This window comes from Papilio machaon, chromosome Z, assembly GCF_912999745.1.
Source record: "Papilio machaon chromosome Z, ilPapMach1.1, whole genome shotgun sequence".
Lineage (NCBI taxonomy): Eukaryota > Metazoa > Arthropoda > Insecta > Lepidoptera > Papilionidae > Papilio > Papilio machaon.
In genome coordinates this window covers 5,354,379-5,371,832 of record NC_060016.1, presented here as the reverse complement: position 1 = coordinate 5,371,832, position 17,454 = coordinate 5,354,379, and the positions used below count along the sequence as shown (strand labels likewise).

The 17,454-nt window shown below is 34.7% G+C and overlaps 2 protein-coding genes across 2 annotated transcripts in view; both read left to right on the top strand.

The window, feature by feature from the left end:
• The window catches only part of LOC106716982, a 36,875-nt gene extending 23,709 nt beyond the window's left edge, over positions 1-13,166 (top strand). The window contains exons 9-22 of the mRNA XM_045686118.1: positions 162-282; positions 762-869; positions 1,152-1,298; positions 1,617-1,705; positions 1,799-1,964; positions 2,044-2,166; positions 2,869-2,998; positions 3,313-3,445; positions 3,729-3,826; positions 4,031-4,500; positions 4,809-5,257; positions 5,459-5,593; positions 10,364-10,493; positions 13,044-13,166. Of these exons, the coding sequence (XP_045542074.1) occupies positions 162-282; positions 762-869; positions 1,152-1,298; positions 1,617-1,705; positions 1,799-1,964; positions 2,044-2,166; positions 2,869-2,998; positions 3,313-3,445; positions 3,729-3,826; positions 4,031-4,500; positions 4,809-5,257; positions 5,459-5,593; positions 10,364-10,493; positions 13,044-13,166 (2,422 nt within the window). The remainder of the gene's footprint in view (positions 1-161; positions 283-761; positions 870-1,151; positions 1,299-1,616; positions 1,706-1,798; positions 1,965-2,043; positions 2,167-2,868; positions 2,999-3,312; positions 3,446-3,728; positions 3,827-4,030; positions 4,501-4,808; positions 5,258-5,458; positions 5,594-10,363; positions 10,494-13,043) is intronic.
• LOC106717061 lies at positions 10,818-15,722 on the top strand. Its single transcript, XM_014510749.2, has 3 exons — positions 10,818-11,304; positions 14,187-14,264; positions 14,381-15,722. The coding sequence occupies exons 2-3, from the start codon at positions 14,236-14,238 to the stop codon at positions 14,850-14,852; spliced, it is 501 nt and encodes a 166-aa protein (XP_014366235.2). The 5' UTR covers positions 10,818-11,304; positions 14,187-14,235; the 3' UTR covers positions 14,853-15,722.
• The last annotated feature ends 1,732 nt before the right edge of the window (positions 15,723-17,454 follow it).

Here is a 17,454-nt window from a genome sequence, read left to right as displayed (position 1 = left end):
GTAAGTAAGGATTTTTTAATCAGGTGGACTGAACAGTATATATAAAAACAAGCTTATTGTCTAATTGATCATTTGTTTTTTTACAATACATATAATGTAATTAATTTAAAAATGTTAATTAAGAAGTCTTACTGTCTGTTAATTATTATTGCTTATTCCAGACTCCAACTGGCAGACATGTTGGCAAAACCAATGCAACGTATTACTAAATATTCGTTAATTATAAACAGAATACACCATTATACTGAAAAAGACACGGCACGTGAACTTATTAATTCTATGGTAAGTTTTCGCTTATACTCGTATGTATAACTAGCAGTCGACCGCGACTCCGTCCACACTAAATTATAAAATAAACTTAATCAGTAGCCTATGTGTTCTTCCAATCTATGCCCTACCTATACACCAAATTTCACCGAGATCCATGCAGCCGTCCTGGAGATACCTTCAAACAAACATCCATTCATCCATCCATCTGAACATTCGCATTTATAATATTAGCAAGATGAGAATGAAGAGAACAAATTATATAAATATAGAAAAGTACGGTTGAATACCACGTTCTTACAGAAGACAGGCGTAAACGATTTATTATGCATGGCGTCTTATTAGTGAAATGACGAAATCCCTTTTTATAATCCTCGTCCCCGTCCTATTATAAAAAGAAATGATGAGAAGTGTAAGAGTATTTCGCGGTTGAATGGTGTATCCCATGTAAACATGTACGCAAGGTTTAATAACGCCTTCTCTTGGTCGTAAAGGAAACAACTGTTAAAAGCTTCGTGCAGCATATCAACCGCTGCATACGACAACGCGAAGAAAAAGATAAAATTATGACGATGTCTAATTTAATAGACGCATATGAGTTGGTAAGAATATTTGAAATAATTTCCCTTTACCTAATAATCCATGAGATGTTTTTCAATAATAATAGCAATTAAAGCAAAAATATTTCCTGCATTTAATAGAAATTAAAGTAAACCGCATTGTCTTAACCTTTTTGTATTTGACTTTTGCAAAACATACTCTTCAATTCATATTTTTTTTTTTATATTTATTATATATTTTCAACGATGAAATAAAATGTATAGTTTATTATTAAATATTCACTGAATTTTCATATTTTTTTCACAATAATGTATCACTTTCAGGAATTTAAAGACGAGGAAATGGAACGATGTTATAGACTGTATTACCAATTAGATCTTCAGGCCCCGATGATCCACGTAATACAGGACATAAATAGATGTGTGGTATTCAACGGGGACCTGCGATTCAAAGATAACACCAATAAAGAGGCAAGAAAAATGACAACAACTGAACCTTGTGTTCTTCTCTCAGTTCAGGAAGAACACTGGTTCATTTTCACCTGCCGCGGCTTGCGTTAATTATCTTTTATAAATCTTGTTCTTATTTTTTTAATCCTAATCTAGTATTATAAAAACTTATGCCTTATTAAAGTAAAAATTCAATTTACTTCTGTAATATATTGTATTTTATGTGTTTCTAAACTTTAATTCTACTCGTTTGCGAATTTCGTATAATTATAGTGCATGTTTTATTTAGCGTTAAAACTTTATTTATATATCTAAGTAAAAAATAAGAAACTGTTACAGATTGACGTTCGAGTTTTTTTATTCACGGATATGATGCTTATTTGCAAAAAGATGCCTAAAGGCAGCCCATATATGTACAAAATGATAAGGTAAACTTTGGCAACAAATTGACGATAACTTCTTAAAATATTGGTAGTTTTATAGTTTGTGTTTTATGATTAATACTAATGTATTGTTTTTAGACCAAAGTACATGTTGGACCGTTTACACTTTTATCCTAAGTACAGCCGCGGCACCAAAGAAGTGGTAGCTTTAGTGTTTGTTGCCGTCGATGATTTTCATTCATCTTACCATAGTTTTATATTATCAGAACCCTCTAAAGAGGAAAAAACTCAAATCGCACATAAAGTAAGTGGTTAAGTAACTAATACGAGTACAATAAATTTTTCCTATGATTGAGTATTTTTCTAACTTTTAATAATTTCAGACAAGTTTACTCCAAACTTGGGATCACAAAATAAAGGAAGCCAAAATAAGCTACGAACTTGTTATTATTTACGGCCATCGAAAAGAAGGCGTACCAGATTCCGCCGAATCTTCCTTAAAATTGGTATAACTATTAGTTTAATTCTTTCGATTTCTAACAAACCGCATGAAATTAAAGCATTGTATTCAAACCTATAACTTTTATCATACAACTATGCATAAAAAGTAGTGTCCCAAGCATGTCCTCAAATGTGTGCAAAATTTAAATATAATTTGCGCCACAGAGGTGATTTAATATCACATGAAATAATGAATCTAATTTTGTATGAAATTATGTCCTAAAAATGCCAACTAATGTATAATATTTAGCAGTTTTATGGCCATCTATCGTCATAAGTTGCAAACTCTAACTTGACGCCCGACACGGTTTCTGCTACGAATCCTGCTTGTTACTTTAGACCCTTTTATAAAATACTTTTACAAGTATAGAGGGCGCCCTGCTGAAATACCTGAAACATCAAAAAACTTCAAAGACAAAACTACGTTTAGTACCTTATCGAACGAAAAAAAGTAGAGCCCAACTAATTAGTAACTACTTTTTCTATAAATATTTAAATCTCACAAAATTGCATCAAAGGAATGGCAGACGTCTTAAAGATTTTCCGGTTCATTTATAAGGAGTAAGTCATAAAAATGGGTGAAAAACATTCATAATTTTGCTAAAGTATGTAACAAACTGACTATACACAGAATTATCGATAATAACCACAAATAAATTAATAATTACAAGAAATAAATTGACGTTTTTTTATGGGATCGTTATCAGAGGAAGATGACTCCAGAAGAGATAGCCATTGAGAGGGAGGCTCGAGAGTGGGCAGCAATCATGCTGCACGGCAGAATGACGAGGAACCAAGAGTACGACATGATGAACATTCCGGAGGACACATTTCAAAGTAATTTATCAGTTCACCATTTAGCATTATTAAAACGTTTCGGTAGTAATGCAAGAAAATTAATTTTTATCTGCCTGTCAAACAACAACTGTTAAAATAATTCGCGATCCCAAAAGCATACTGTTCTTGGCAATACCAAATAAACTTTAATTTGTTTTTACCTTTAAGGTAAACAAGTTAAAAATGATAATTCATTGTATTAAATAGAAATAAAAGAAGATTTAAATGATTTAGATCGAGGCAACTAGAGGAGTGCACAGTAGCAGTACTCTTAAATGTGGAACATAACTGTATCAATCAAAATTATTTTCTAGTAACTGAAGCCATACTCGCTGGCAACATAGACGCAGCACGCCGCTGGCGTAATCCTGTCCTCCGTAGATACTCCTCCACCACCGTTGGGAGCTCCCGTACATCCCGCATGTCTAGTCTCCAAAAGTCTATTAGGTAAGTACAATTCTATACATGGAGTACTGCAAGACCTCGCACCTCTCTTGTCAATCGCCACTAATTATAACAGCAATAAAGTAAAACCAAAATACAAAGAGACCAATAGTTCCGACTGTCCGTAGAAGCCATTTCATGACCTTTTGGTCTATTTCTATCCAATATCAAAAATGAGTAAATAGTTAAAATTCATCGACTATTTTCTTTATTTTGAGTAGTTTTACTTTTAATATACACAACAAAAAAGGCTAAACGTTGGTTAAAATTGTATTTATCTTGGTAGTGCCACGTCACGCGACGAACCGCAGCCAAGTACCAGCAGAGGACTGTACTGCCTGAGCGACTCCATTGAGATTCCTTTTGAAAAATTGGAATCCGAAGGTAGAACATTACACTATGTTACAATATTTATCTATCGAAAAATTTTGTCAAGGTTCTAGTCATCAATTTTCTTTTTTACTCACTTTAAAGAATAGGTTTCTTCAAATTATCGACTATACAAAGATTTATTACTGACAAAACTAGGTTATTTGTTTTTAAAATATAATCAACAATTTTAATTATGTTAACGAGATACACTTTCAGATACATTCAATGATGACATATCGGAAGATGAGGATGCCGAGTCACCACTACCGTTGTCGCTGTTACCACCACCATATTTATCGCCTCAGATAAGCCGATCTCCCGTGCTTCAACCTCCGGCTCTGCAGCAACCGGTAATAAGGCCAGAGGTGATTTACCAATTAGCGCTACAACCATCGATGATACACGAAGCGATAATCAGAGGACCAAACATCCAAGATCCGATTATGCCTCTGTCAATAATGGAGGAAGAAATTCCTTCGCTGGTGGTAGAACCTTTGTATCAGCCACCAGAAATAGTGGAACCGGTCAGAATATCTATAGTTGAGGAACCACCTTTGCGACGTGTCGTAATTTCGAACCCGGTAGTCCAGTCCACAGCTAATCGGGTGCACTGTAATCCGAGACCACCATCGGAGCTGCAGATAACCCAGCAACCAAAAAGTCAGCATTTGATTACCCAGCAATCGGTAACTATGAAACATACATGTACCAACATGCGTGGCGTATCATAAATCATATATTATATTATTGTATGTATTATATTATCAATTCATTCATTGCTTATAACCAAATGTTGTCCTTACTCTTTCTCTTAGATATAAGTAATTTGTTTCAGTGGAGCCCCATAAGGATGGGATAATGTACGATCAGTCACACGGTGCATTTAACATTCTGCATACTGGCAGAATACTTCGTTTACCACAACAATTTATTAATTACATTTGTCATCGTAATTTTTTATTCATTTGTTTTATTTAATTTTTTTATTGGACAGATGGCTGTTGGTATTCCGATACCGATTCCGGTACCATTTCCTTTACTACCCAGTTTACGCGGTGACGCCGCAGTCCTCAGCCGTGATTCTGAAGACTCCAAAGGCAAGAAAGGTCGTAGCATTCACGTTCCACGCGCCAAGAGCGTTCAAAGCAGTCGTAGCGCCCAAATTCAACATGTCCAACGATCTAAGAGCGTACAAAGCGCACATAGTACTCAATTCCTCCAGCATTCAGAACGAGCTCAGAGCGCTATGAGCGATTACAGTGCTAGGAGTACCCAAAGTGAGCGTGTAGGCCATAGGAAGAACGGCCGTGGAAGACGGGGTAAAAGAGCTGCAAGCGCCAGCCCGAGCACGCTGCGAGTGATGCCGCCAGGTGACGGAATGACATCGATGCTCAGCTTACCTGATTTGACAGTAGAACCTCCAAGTCCACGACATCCTCCTAGGTAAACATAAATATTACTTACTATTCTTGATATATCTACAGTCGGGTTGATCTAACTTAAGCAAATAAAAATGACGTTGAGATTCAGAAAACTAGATCAAAAATTACCTTTTATATTATAAAATTTATTTTTTTGACACTGGTTACAAAGTTAAACGAATGTCTTGATTTGTAACGACGTCACTATCGATATATGTTACAGCCCGCAATCGGCTTCAGAGCAGATGTATCAAACGCATCAGGAGCAATTGCTGCGAAACAGGGCAGCAGCTCAGCATCAACTCTTCTTAAGCCCCGACCACCGAGGCACCAGCTATCCCCCCACCAGTCCCAGCAGGCATGACCATTTCTATTAATTGACTGACAACAAGTCGCATCGCAACTCCAGGCATTAAAGCTACATTTACAGCACCTTGAACAGTAACAGTGCTATAGTACTAGAAAGCTTAATTAGTGAATGTGCAATTATAACTTAGTGTATCAATGTAAACTCAGTGATACAATATCATCTGTTGAACTAATAATATTACCAAACGCTACGCACGGCGCTTCAAACATTATGCAGCAAAAGCATGCTAGGAATTTATTACATTATCTCAGGCAGTTTACAAGGTACGCTAGTTGTATAGCTCGTATTACAAAGGGAGTTGAGTTAATCCAGGAATTAAACATTCTGACCGTAAGGTGGTCATCCTATGACAATCCTGTAGTGGAATTGTAAAATATTGGTTAAACGAAATTTTATTGATCTTAAGATTATACATATATTATAAGAAAACATATCTTCCTGGAGATTTATGCAATGTAAAGAAGTTTATTTTGATACTGAAATATCAGTTTATCTTAAATCGTTACATAACAAAAGAGTAAACTAACTGATATATCAAAGTAAAGCAAATATAGATTTCTATTACTACGTAGGAGAGCACGAAACAAGGAATTTAAGAAATTCATACCAAAAAGATCTCAAAGGGCGGGTGAGGATGAGGTTTAATATCATAAGGTGACAAACGAGCATGCGGCCACCTGAATATGACGAAATAGCATAGCGACCGCTGCCAATAGACATCCGCAATTGCAGATGCTTTGCCTACCTTTTATCGACGGAAGAGTGGACTCACAGAAAAAGAATATATACCCATCCATCGATATATCCACTTTCCGTTCCCTTCCTTGGCTTATAAGAAAAGGGTGAGAAGGGAAAGCGGACTAAAATTAGGCCTCCGAAACGCACGCTGATTTCTTTGATACGTTTTTTAATAATGTCTGATATGTGTACATATGTAAATAATAATAATGTTTATATATATTCAAATGTGTATATTTACAACTAAACAAGTAGTGTGTTTACTTAGATGTGTAGTTTTTCAAACTAGCATTGATCCCCTTTTTGAATTTATAAATGTTGTAATTAACTTTACAAAAATGAATAAAGTGTAAAGTTTCTTTCAAAATATATGTGTTTTACCCTATTTAATTTTAGTTAGTCCTATAGAAAAATTAGTAAACTAGAAAGAGTAGATAGTAAATATTTATTATATGAATTAGTTTAATTAAAAAAAAAAGCAAAATTACGTTGGATTTCTTAAACTTTGGTAAAAACAAATTTTTCAAGTACATCTTGAATCTGAAGTTTGTATTTAATGAGGTGATTAAGTGAATGGCATTGGATTTTTCTATCAAGTCAGGAAATTTACGAGTTATTTATCGTATATAATAAGCATATGTATGTTATCTCTAAGGTTGTGATTAAAGTAAATATTAGGTCCTTACATATGAAATTGGCGTTTTGTATGGGAGTAACAAAAAGTCGAATATTTTTTAATATAATATATTTAATTAATCAAAGTATGAACCATTATTTTCTATGCACTTTTGCCATCTCATAGGTAGTTCATTGATCCCTTTACCTTTAAAAAAACCAGTCGGACGGGAATCAATAAAATCTTTGAAGGCGATTTGGACTCCCCCATCGGAGTTGAATTTTTTCCCTTGCAAGAAGTTATCCAAATTTCGAAAAAAAATGGTAATCTGTTGGAGCAAGGTCCGGGGAGTACGGAGGATGTCTTAGACTTTCCAATTGAAGCTCTTCTAATTTAGTAGCCGTCTGTTGCGCAGTGTGTGGTCTAGCGTTGTCGTGAAGCAGCAGTGGCGTGGAGCGATTGACCAGCCTAGGTTGTTTAGCCGCTAGCTTTTCCATCATGGTTTGTAATTGCTGACAATAGACATCAGCCATAATAGTCTGGCCAGATTTGAGAAAACTGTAATGAACAATACCGGCACTAGTCCACCAAACGCTTACAAGTAACTTTTTTGGGGTTAATTTTCACTTGGGGCAGGATTTGGCTGGCTGGCCAGGATCCAACCATTGCGCTGAGCGCTTCCGATTATCGTAAAGAACCCATTTTTCATCACAGGTAATGATTCGGTTTAAAATACCTTCATTATTGTGCCGGTTTAGTAATGTAACGCAACAGTCGACGCGCGTTTGCCGGTTTGCTTCAGTCAATTCGTGAGGTATCCACCTTTCAAGCGTTTTAATCATCCCAATTTGCTTCAAGTGAATTAAAACAGTTTTATCACTAACATCGCAGCCTGCAGCTAACTCGGACGTGGTTTGCGATGGATCCGCTTCCACAATAGCCTTCAGCTCTTCATTATCAACTTGAGTCTCAGGCCGTCCACGGGGCTTGTTCTGCAGATCGAAATTTCCAGAACGAAAACGTTGGAACCAAAAACGAACTGTGTTTTCTTTTGCAACACGACCGCCATACACATCATTCACCCTTCGAGTCGTTTCCGCAGCACTAGTGCCACGGCGGAACTCGTACTCATAAATAATGCGATATTTTAAGTTTTCCATTTTGTAAAATGAGTGACGCAAACAGAAAAAAACAGAAGAAAAAAACAAATGAATGACGGTCATCGAACCACAAATACATGAGTCTATAGCTGTACAAATTTGAATTTGGAATTCCTTACCAAAGAGGAGAAATTCGTGATTAAAGTGGCCAGTACGAAAAACGCCAATTTCATATGTAAGGACCTAATATAATGATAGGAAAATGATAGGATAGTATTGTATTTATAAAAGGTATTTAGAATGAGTATAATTGAGATAAAACAAAACTTTTTAAAACATGTAAATATTGGTGTAAATTTTGTCTTAGGATATATTCATGTATTTATGAAAAATAAGTAAAAATATAATTATAAAGCATGTTTGTACATAAATTTAAACTCCTTATAACGCCCACAGGATTATTTCATCTCAAACAAATGATTGAAAAATCTAGGTAAGTCTCGTAATTGACTAAAGTGATATCCATAGGACAGTGCAGAAATAAAATATTTCCGTACACTTTCTAAGGAGTCTAACTTCTTTACTATTCATACATATTTAGAGTATGTTAATGTAAGTTTCCACTGTCTAAACATCTGTACAAAAACATATTAATATATCTGTTTTTAGAAAGAAAATGTGAGAATGAAAGAGACTATATCTTTCCAAGAGACCATCTTTTACATGGGATGTTTATTCAGTGGACACCCACGGTTCCCTACGGCTGAGTTCAACTAACTGTCACTAATCTATGCTGAAGTTCTTTTACATCATCCTACAAGTGTTCTAAAATTCCCTTTGCCCTGTAAACTTTTTTTTTTCAATGTAAATTAAAAGTTAAATTATTAATTAGGCAACCATTTATTAAAATGTCTTAAGCTTATAACGTAGAACTACTTTAGCATTTCCTTCGAATACTTTTAGCTTACGATATGTTTTTTCACCTTCCGCATTTTTACTTTTAATAGACTATTTATTACTTTATCTATGTAATTTGTATTATAAATTTTTAAAGTTATTAATTATGTAGTTTTTAAATATTATTCATCTCTCAGTCCATTCATATTATGTACATACACATCACTCATAAATGAAAAGACATTTCCATGTTTTCATTCTAGAAGTAGACATTTTATTTAAAAATGTAATTTCCTTTTATTTTGTAAATTCCAACCTCTTTTCGACTGCACACTTCTATCTCGGCAGAAGTTAATCAGTCAAGATTATCGTTTACACGGTCTTTCGCAGGTAGGTACAAAAAAAGTACAGTCACATTTTTTATCTACTGGTCAGTATTTAGTGCTATCAGTTAGGGCTTTCATGAATCACTAGCTTAATCTTTAAGATAGCTGACAAAAATAGTCCACCAAATAATTCACTCGATAAATTATAAACATGTGATTTAACTACCACTGGCTTAATAATGGCTACTATACCAACAAAAATAAAATGACATTAAATACTTACAATTACCAAGGTAAGCCCAAAGCTGTCCACTGCTAAATTTCCATAAAGATTCTTACGAAAAACTGTTTGTTGCCCTTATTCCCTTGATTAAATCCTGCATCCTGGAAGCCGTTCTAAAATTTTTTGGCTATCTTAACAATAACTACGATGACCAACGTTTCCGCCCTATCATAATTTTAGTTTACCATTTCTGCAGAAACTATTGGTCAAATTGATTCTATTGACAACAGTAGAAGGGTTGTAACTTTAAAAGTGGTAGAGTCTAATGCTATGAGTGCTGCAGATTCTTATGGACGTATGGCCCGTTCGATCAGGGCAATAACACAGTATTTCTGTTAGTTGAGCGTTTAATGGGGGCCCAATCTTAAGCTATTTCCCCCGACCACAAGTTTCTCATAAAGACAGTGGAAAAACATTTAACTTGCGACGGGATGTATAGGAAAAAGGAATATCCATTTCTGTTCCGTTTTAAAACTGTAGACAACGCATCTACCATTTATTTTCTTGTTCATAATACCTTCGACCATCGAATAACATCACGTAACCTGCTCGCTCGTTTGCCATCGTATTCTATAAAAATAAGATATTAATATAAGTACCCGAAGACTTGTGTCTAGCGGTGGACTGACACAAGCTAATGATGATGATGATACAATTACATTTTTATCTTATTGTAAAAAGAAATGATCATCTCTCTATCCTTATCCTACTCTATGTGTGGGTCAGCAAACCAGGTTTGGTCTTTCGAATCGATCTATTTGACATAAGCAAAAGTATGATATGATTTTAATGTTTCAGGTCGAGTTTGAGACGTGGATTGGCGTTTTCATATTCCACTAAGCACCCACCTCTTACAAAGATGAGAAATGTAACCAGTCAAACTAACCTCTTAGAAATTATTCTACCATCAACAAGTCGCACGAGCAGGGTACGTAACATTAGAATTAAATACATTTCGTAATTACATTAACCAAAAAAATTAAATATAATTTTTATAACTACATATTTTTATTATGAAGTTATTCAAGGATTTCATTCATCTTGTAATGAAAACATTATTTTTAAACTTTGACCAATTTTAAGATTATACAGATAAACACACATTAAAACAGGGGATTATATTATACATATAACTCAAACCCATACCAGTAATCTCTTTAATTACCCTTCTAATTCAATAACTTGAGGAGTCTTATCTCCAAAAAAATTGCTTTGTTTTTCAATAACATAATTTTATGCACTAATTCTGGTTTTTATATAAAAGCATATATTGCACCTTGGAAATAAACATAGGCCGCCAATTTTCCTAAAAAAGACATTGCTTACTGTAGTAGTTATTCTACACAAGCGAAGTCACGGCTATAAGCTAGTCTTAAGTGTTATGCAAGTACCTTATCCATTGTTCGACAATCATTGATTTTCTGAGAGCTAAACTGCGCATGCTCGAACCCGTCCAGGCACCTCGAGCTGAAATCCGATATTCATTTTGACGGTGCGGTGCCTACAAAGTAGTTGTGTCTTGAATTGTGTTCCCATAATTCAGAAGGGCGTGCCCTTCCTTTTTTTGGAGCTGAAAGCCAAAGAAATCTCCCTGAGTGAAGGATTGGCACAATGAATTTAAGAAAGCTGATTTTGTTGGCGAAGCTGCTCAAATATTTGTTATGGCGTCGATCACAGATCGAGAGTACGACCCCTGATCTTGAGATGAGTCCAGAGAGGCGGGCGAAGTCTATTGCTGGGTAAGTAATTACATATAAAACTTTCAATGTATGTTCAAATTTAATTTTTACAATGATTTATTTAATTTGTAATATTATTCAGTTTTAAATGCTGTAGCTGTTCCTTTATAATGTCTATTGTTCCTTTATAATAATTTATAATTAGAAAATATTTTTGTTACGTCATCCAGGTTATCGATTTTGCGAGAAAAATTTGAGATGGCTGCCATGTCACCGCACATGCGCATTCTTGTAGTGGCAGCCATCTTGCGTGTTCGCACCGTAGAATATTTTTTGCCCTAGCGCTAGGATTACAATTATAAAACACATACAAATTGCACAACGTCTTAATAGAAATGTACATTTATTAGAAGTGCAGGTTTTTTTTGTATTTATATGAAAGAATTTCAATTTTTTATAAATGTTATCGATTTTGCAACAAGTATTTGCGTTAAACAAGATGGCTGTCTTGTTACGTCCTTTGTTCGATAGGATGATAAAGCTATGTGTAGATGTAATTATCGGAAGATACTTTAAGATATACGCAATTACTTTTTTAAAAATAAAGATTAAATTCTATTGCAATATCCAAATTTTAGAATACAATTTTATCGATTTTGTGAGAACAATTTAACATGAACAAGATGGTCGCCATGTCACCGCACATGCGCATACGTGTAATAGCAGCCATTTTAGATGCTGGCACCCATCATCCTTTTTTTCGCTCTCGCGATAAGACGATACCTTGTGAAATATATCGAGAAATGTGATTTTTTTATGAATAAATGACATTCTATTATAATCTGAAAAATATACGGTTCTGAATGTTAACGATTTCGATATTGAGAATTAATTTGAGTAAAATAAGTTGACCGCCAAATTCACCGCGCATGCGCGTCTCTGTAAGGACAGCCATTTTAGGTCACTGGATCCATATTCTTCATTGTGCCTAGCGCTAGGATGACAATTGACCGCAAATACATTGATAGAAAAATATAATATCTTTCATTATAACTAAATCTTCGTGGTTCATTTGAATAAAATGGTTGATGACAAAGATATTTTTGGATGACTGATAGATTTGATGATATTTTATGGCTTGCGCAAATTGCAATCAATAACTTGTATCGGCGCTGCTGGGTGTCATGCGCTGCGAATCAATCAATATCGTTGCGTCGCCATTTTGATTTCGCCGCGATTTGATAATAAGACTGATGCGAATAAACACATTTTTTATGACGAATAGAATTTGAAATAAGAAATTTTTGAAATCTCAACGGTGCATTAAAAATTTTGCGCATGTATTGGAAAACGTCTCGTTAACTGATATGTACGAGTATTAACTTTTTCAATAAGTGAATAGTTGTTAAAAAATTTCTTAACCTTCCTATACCCGCGCAAATGTCTGTGAGACCGACGAAACAGTTTTTCGTAAATTTTTTTTTTTCCAAGAACTTTGAGAGTTCGCGCTTTCTGCTAGCTGCACGATTTGGGGCTCGCTTTTGGTTAGTACGTGGCACGAAGTAGTGCGAGCAGCATTCCTAGGCCTAATACGGTCTCATCGGTCTGTGACACCGACGCGGGTACACGATCAACTTTTTACGTAAGTCATATTTTTTTGTTTATGTGTATATACATGTTATTTATTTGTTTTTATGTAATGATTTGTCTTGCATTTTACTTGTGTACAACTACTATTTCGATTTATGAATTTTTAGGTTATAAATGCTTCAAAAATGAATGAAGAACGTATTCGATAGTCGTTGGAGGAAGAAAGTTCAGACTCTAATTATGATGATGAATTTGATAGCGAAGTTGAAGATGGTAGTCCAGCCCAAGAAGAAAAACGTAATTTTGAAGATAAAATTCAGTCTTCGGACTGAGAGAATGATTCTCAGAGTCAGAAGATTGATGATATAGGCACAAAAAATATTACCATAGGCCACCTAGGCCTATGGTTATATTTTACAGTTTGATGAACGTGGCAAGAATAAATTCGTTTGTTTTATATCTTTTGAATAATGCTAACAAGAAGATTAGCCGCAGAATGTTTTTGGAAACACTGTCTTACGAATTACTAAATCCTCGGCGACGAGCTCCCACTTTTTCTCTGCCAAGGACACTGAGGTTGAGGCTCAATGAAATATGCAAATTAGATGGCCCTGAATCTGCAGCTGCATCTAACAATAATAAAATTGGTCGATGTGGATATTGCGAATCAAAAAAAAATAGAAAAACACGGTACAACTGCGCCGCTTGTACCAAATATTTTTGTTTAGAACATGCTGTTATGGTATGTTCTGACTGCTTTGAAAACTGTAATATGTAACTAATTTTATTTTACATTAATCTCAAAATATGTGATTTTTAAAGAATTATAAGGTATTTTATGTTTGTTTTTAGAATAAAGAGTTTTATGTTTGTTTTTCAAGACTATACGAAAAAATGTGACTTTTTTAAGGCTGTTATGGAAAGACTGATAGTCATTACAGTATTAAATAGTTTATGCTAACAAATGATATTTTTTGTTTTATTACATCCTATAGTTCCTGTAAAGTAAAAAAATATAAACAGTTTAATAGAAAAATAACCAGATAATAGGAGTCAAAGTTACGGTCTGTCACACCGTGCGCGGGTATAGGTGTTAAAACATTTGGCGCGGGTATAGGAAGGTTAAATTCATGTAAATACAGTGAGGCAAAATGCAAGTGCGATTTTTTTAAATTATTTTAACCATTTATGTAGTCTACTTAACACTAGGCAGCAATAAACTCTAGCTGCCTTGTATTTTATTGAGCTATGCTTACATTGAAATGTATTTTTGTTTTTGTGTTGTCTGAATACATCAAAATTCTTTGACTCTAAAATACCAAAACACTTATAGACTTTTGTTTTGTTCCTAGATCCTTCTTCGGCAGCGGCACGTGGCAGGCGAAGTTTGAGGGATGACAGATGAGGTTCCTGCGGATGCTTTTCCAAAGGCAAGATTTTTTTTTTATTAAACATTACTATACTAACGTTAACCAAACTTTATGTTTGGGAATCAATTTTAATTACAAAAAATATTTTTAAAACTAATTTGACGTTTTTAATTTAGGAGCAGAAGCAGTAGATCTGGCGCTACGACTGGCAAAACAACTGGCGACGTAACAGGCAATACCACTGGCGTTTCTGAGGAAACTGAAAATACTCAAGAAACAGATGCTCCTCAGGACCCCGAGGATCCTAGGGATACCGCCACTTATGAAATTATCACTGATCCGCAAGATCTTCGTAAAGAAATTCAAGAAATCGTAGCGCAATACAGCGAAGCTCTCTTTTTGGATGACATCGAGGGAGCCTGTCCCCCTGTCATAACTTTGGATGATCAACAGCCAGAAAATGACGAGATAAATACCACAAATAAAATTTCGCAAGATGATTGTGAAGACGAAGGCGAACCAGACGCTGTTGAACTTAAGGAGCTTGTTATTACTAACCAACCGACAGTGGGCGAAGCTGGGATTCTTGACGATCTTGAGTTCATGGATGAAGAGCCCCAGGATGATGACGATGATGAGGAGGAATGACGCGAGGAATACCAAGGGTTGCCTCAATGAGGCCAACCCCCTGAGGAGGATGAGGAGGAAGATTTAGTCGAGGATGAGGAGGAGGACGATGAAGAAGAGGACGGATGGATTTGTTGCCGATGGCTTTACAAATGGTGCTGGTAGATATTATGAAAGGCCTAAGTTTGACATTTTATTTGAATGACAGGTGTAGTTACCAGCCAGAGTTGTAATTTATGGGTCCTGGATTGTAGATATAGACAAAGCGTGGGAGTATTTAGACACGGAGCGGTGTAAGATAAGCATACCTTGAACTAACCGGCACGACAATCGATCAATATCTCACGTTTGCTTCGCCATTAAGGCTCATCGACCATCGCTCCCTGTTTACAACTCACGCTGTTATCTATATCATCGTACGTAGTTCTCCTAGTATGGACTGCTTTCAGATATAGCATCATTATGTGTTTTATTCGTAGTGGAAAGAAATCCGCACTGAATCTGAAATGAAATAGTAGTTACTTGGTGTCTATGAAAATATAATATGTATCAAAATATTCTAATAGTCATAATTTAAGAACGTTATCGGTGTTGTTACAAAGATTAAATATGTAATGCATGTATGTGTACGCATTGTACTTCTCTGATCGCTAAACAGTAAGCTTATTGATGTATTTGAAGATTCAATGTTGCTGTAGGATGTCCGACTTTGCTACTTGATTCTTTTTTATTTCTTCTGCGCATTATGATGTTTAGGAATTATTGAAGGTGTAAGATTGAGTTGATTTAAATTTAAATGAATGTCGAATGTTTCAATCTTCCGTACATGAATTCTAAATTCTACATGAATTCTAAACCCTGCACTGAAATGAAATTTATCATTTATATTTTTTTTTATAATTTCTTATTTACAAAGACGTACTGAATTTTACCTTATATGCCTTTGTCAAATTATGACACAATACTTTACTACTCTTTACCAAAAATCCAACGACTATTTTATACTGTTAATTTGAAAATTACCCTATGTGGTTATCTACTCTTTACATACTCTTATATATTAAGTGTTTTAGGAAAATATTTGTTTTTAAAAAATGAGAAAAAAACTTTAAAAAATATATTGATGTTCTTTGTTATACACTTAAGTAGTAGGATGAAAAGAAATGTTATTAGATAAAAATTAAAAAGATTAATCGTAATACAATCTTGAAATAGTATAAATTAAATTACGATCATTCTTTGTAGACATTTGAATGGATGTTTTAGATCATATTGTTGATGTTTATCTTGATGTTAGTGTATAACATATTAAACTCAAGTAAAACTCACCCTCTGGGATATATTGTGACTTCTACAACACACAACGTCCTAAAATGTAACCTTACACTTACAACCACGTCGAAATATCACATTGAAACACCCGTACAAAACATAATTAAAATCACTGTTTGATATGTTTTTGAACATGTGTGTTGGCCGTCAAAATCTATCAGTAAAATACAATATAACATTTAATGAAACCGAATAATATTCCTGTGCAAACCAATAGAAAAATGTAGCTAAGTAGATGAAACCTGTAACTACAAATCAATGTTTAAATGTGAATCTTAAATAAAGTACCCGAACCTAAGGAGTTGTTATTAACTTTTATCAAACTTTATGCATTTCTTGCAATCTTGTAGAGCGTCAGAGAAAGCGTCGGTGACGCAGAGTTAAGCACCTGACCGGACCGGACCGTAATTTTCAGTTCCTAGATTCGATCCCCGCCATGTCGATGTGTGTGAAATTAATCAACCCGCACTAGGCCAGCGTGGTTAACTAAGACCTAGTCACTCAAAACTTAGGTTAGGCTCCGAGACCATAGTGGGGAAGTATGTACATGCGCTACCCACGACGATAATTAATGCTGTGCATTGCAATCCATAGTTGTAAACTACTATAACGATCTAAGACTACGGTTACAGAAGCACTTAGAAACCGGCCTAAGCAGGAAACGTTTTAAGGCATTGCTTTTTAGAATCTGATATCAGACGTAAACGTCTATTTGGTACTTATTTCTTAATATTGCGATGATTTCGTCATCTTCACTTTATGTTCGACCTCTGCGTCTGACTATTATAAATGTAGTTTTTTTTCTAAAAAGCGAGTACTTCTCTTTTACTAATAATAATGTCCTCATTATTTTGTTGAAAATACCAACCCTTAACCAACTTAAAGCGGTTAATAAAAATAGTATATGATTCATTAAATAATGTAATAAATCATCAAAATAATAATCTATTCAAAGATTACACTTAAAATACATTTACGAAACACGAACCAAAATCCACAATTCTGATCATTTTTCATCGCAGCACTGGCCAGTTGGTGTGATTTGAAACAAACGGTTTTTACGATCCTTTGCGTAAACAGGTCCCGGTTTAGTCCATAGCCCTCTCTTCACACATGGAAGCCAAAATACTACCAAGAATGCTGCAAAAACGATTCCATATACCATGACTGTTGACAGTTTTCTTCAATATACTACATAAATGAATTTCAGAGCACAGTTTTATGCATTTATTCGTATTTTTTTATATAATTAACATTTTAGTTCAACATAAAATTTATTCTAGAATACGCA

Excerpts from the sequence above, each read along its gene's own strand:
- LOC106717061 (XM_014510749.2), top strand. The coding sequence starts at position 14,236 with ATGAGGTTCCTGCGGATGCTTTTCCAAAG. Across the intron at positions 14,265-14,380 it reads CTGCGGATGCTTTTCCAAAG|GAGCAGAAGCAGTAGATCTG; the intron begins GCAAGATTTTTT and ends TTTTTAATTTAG.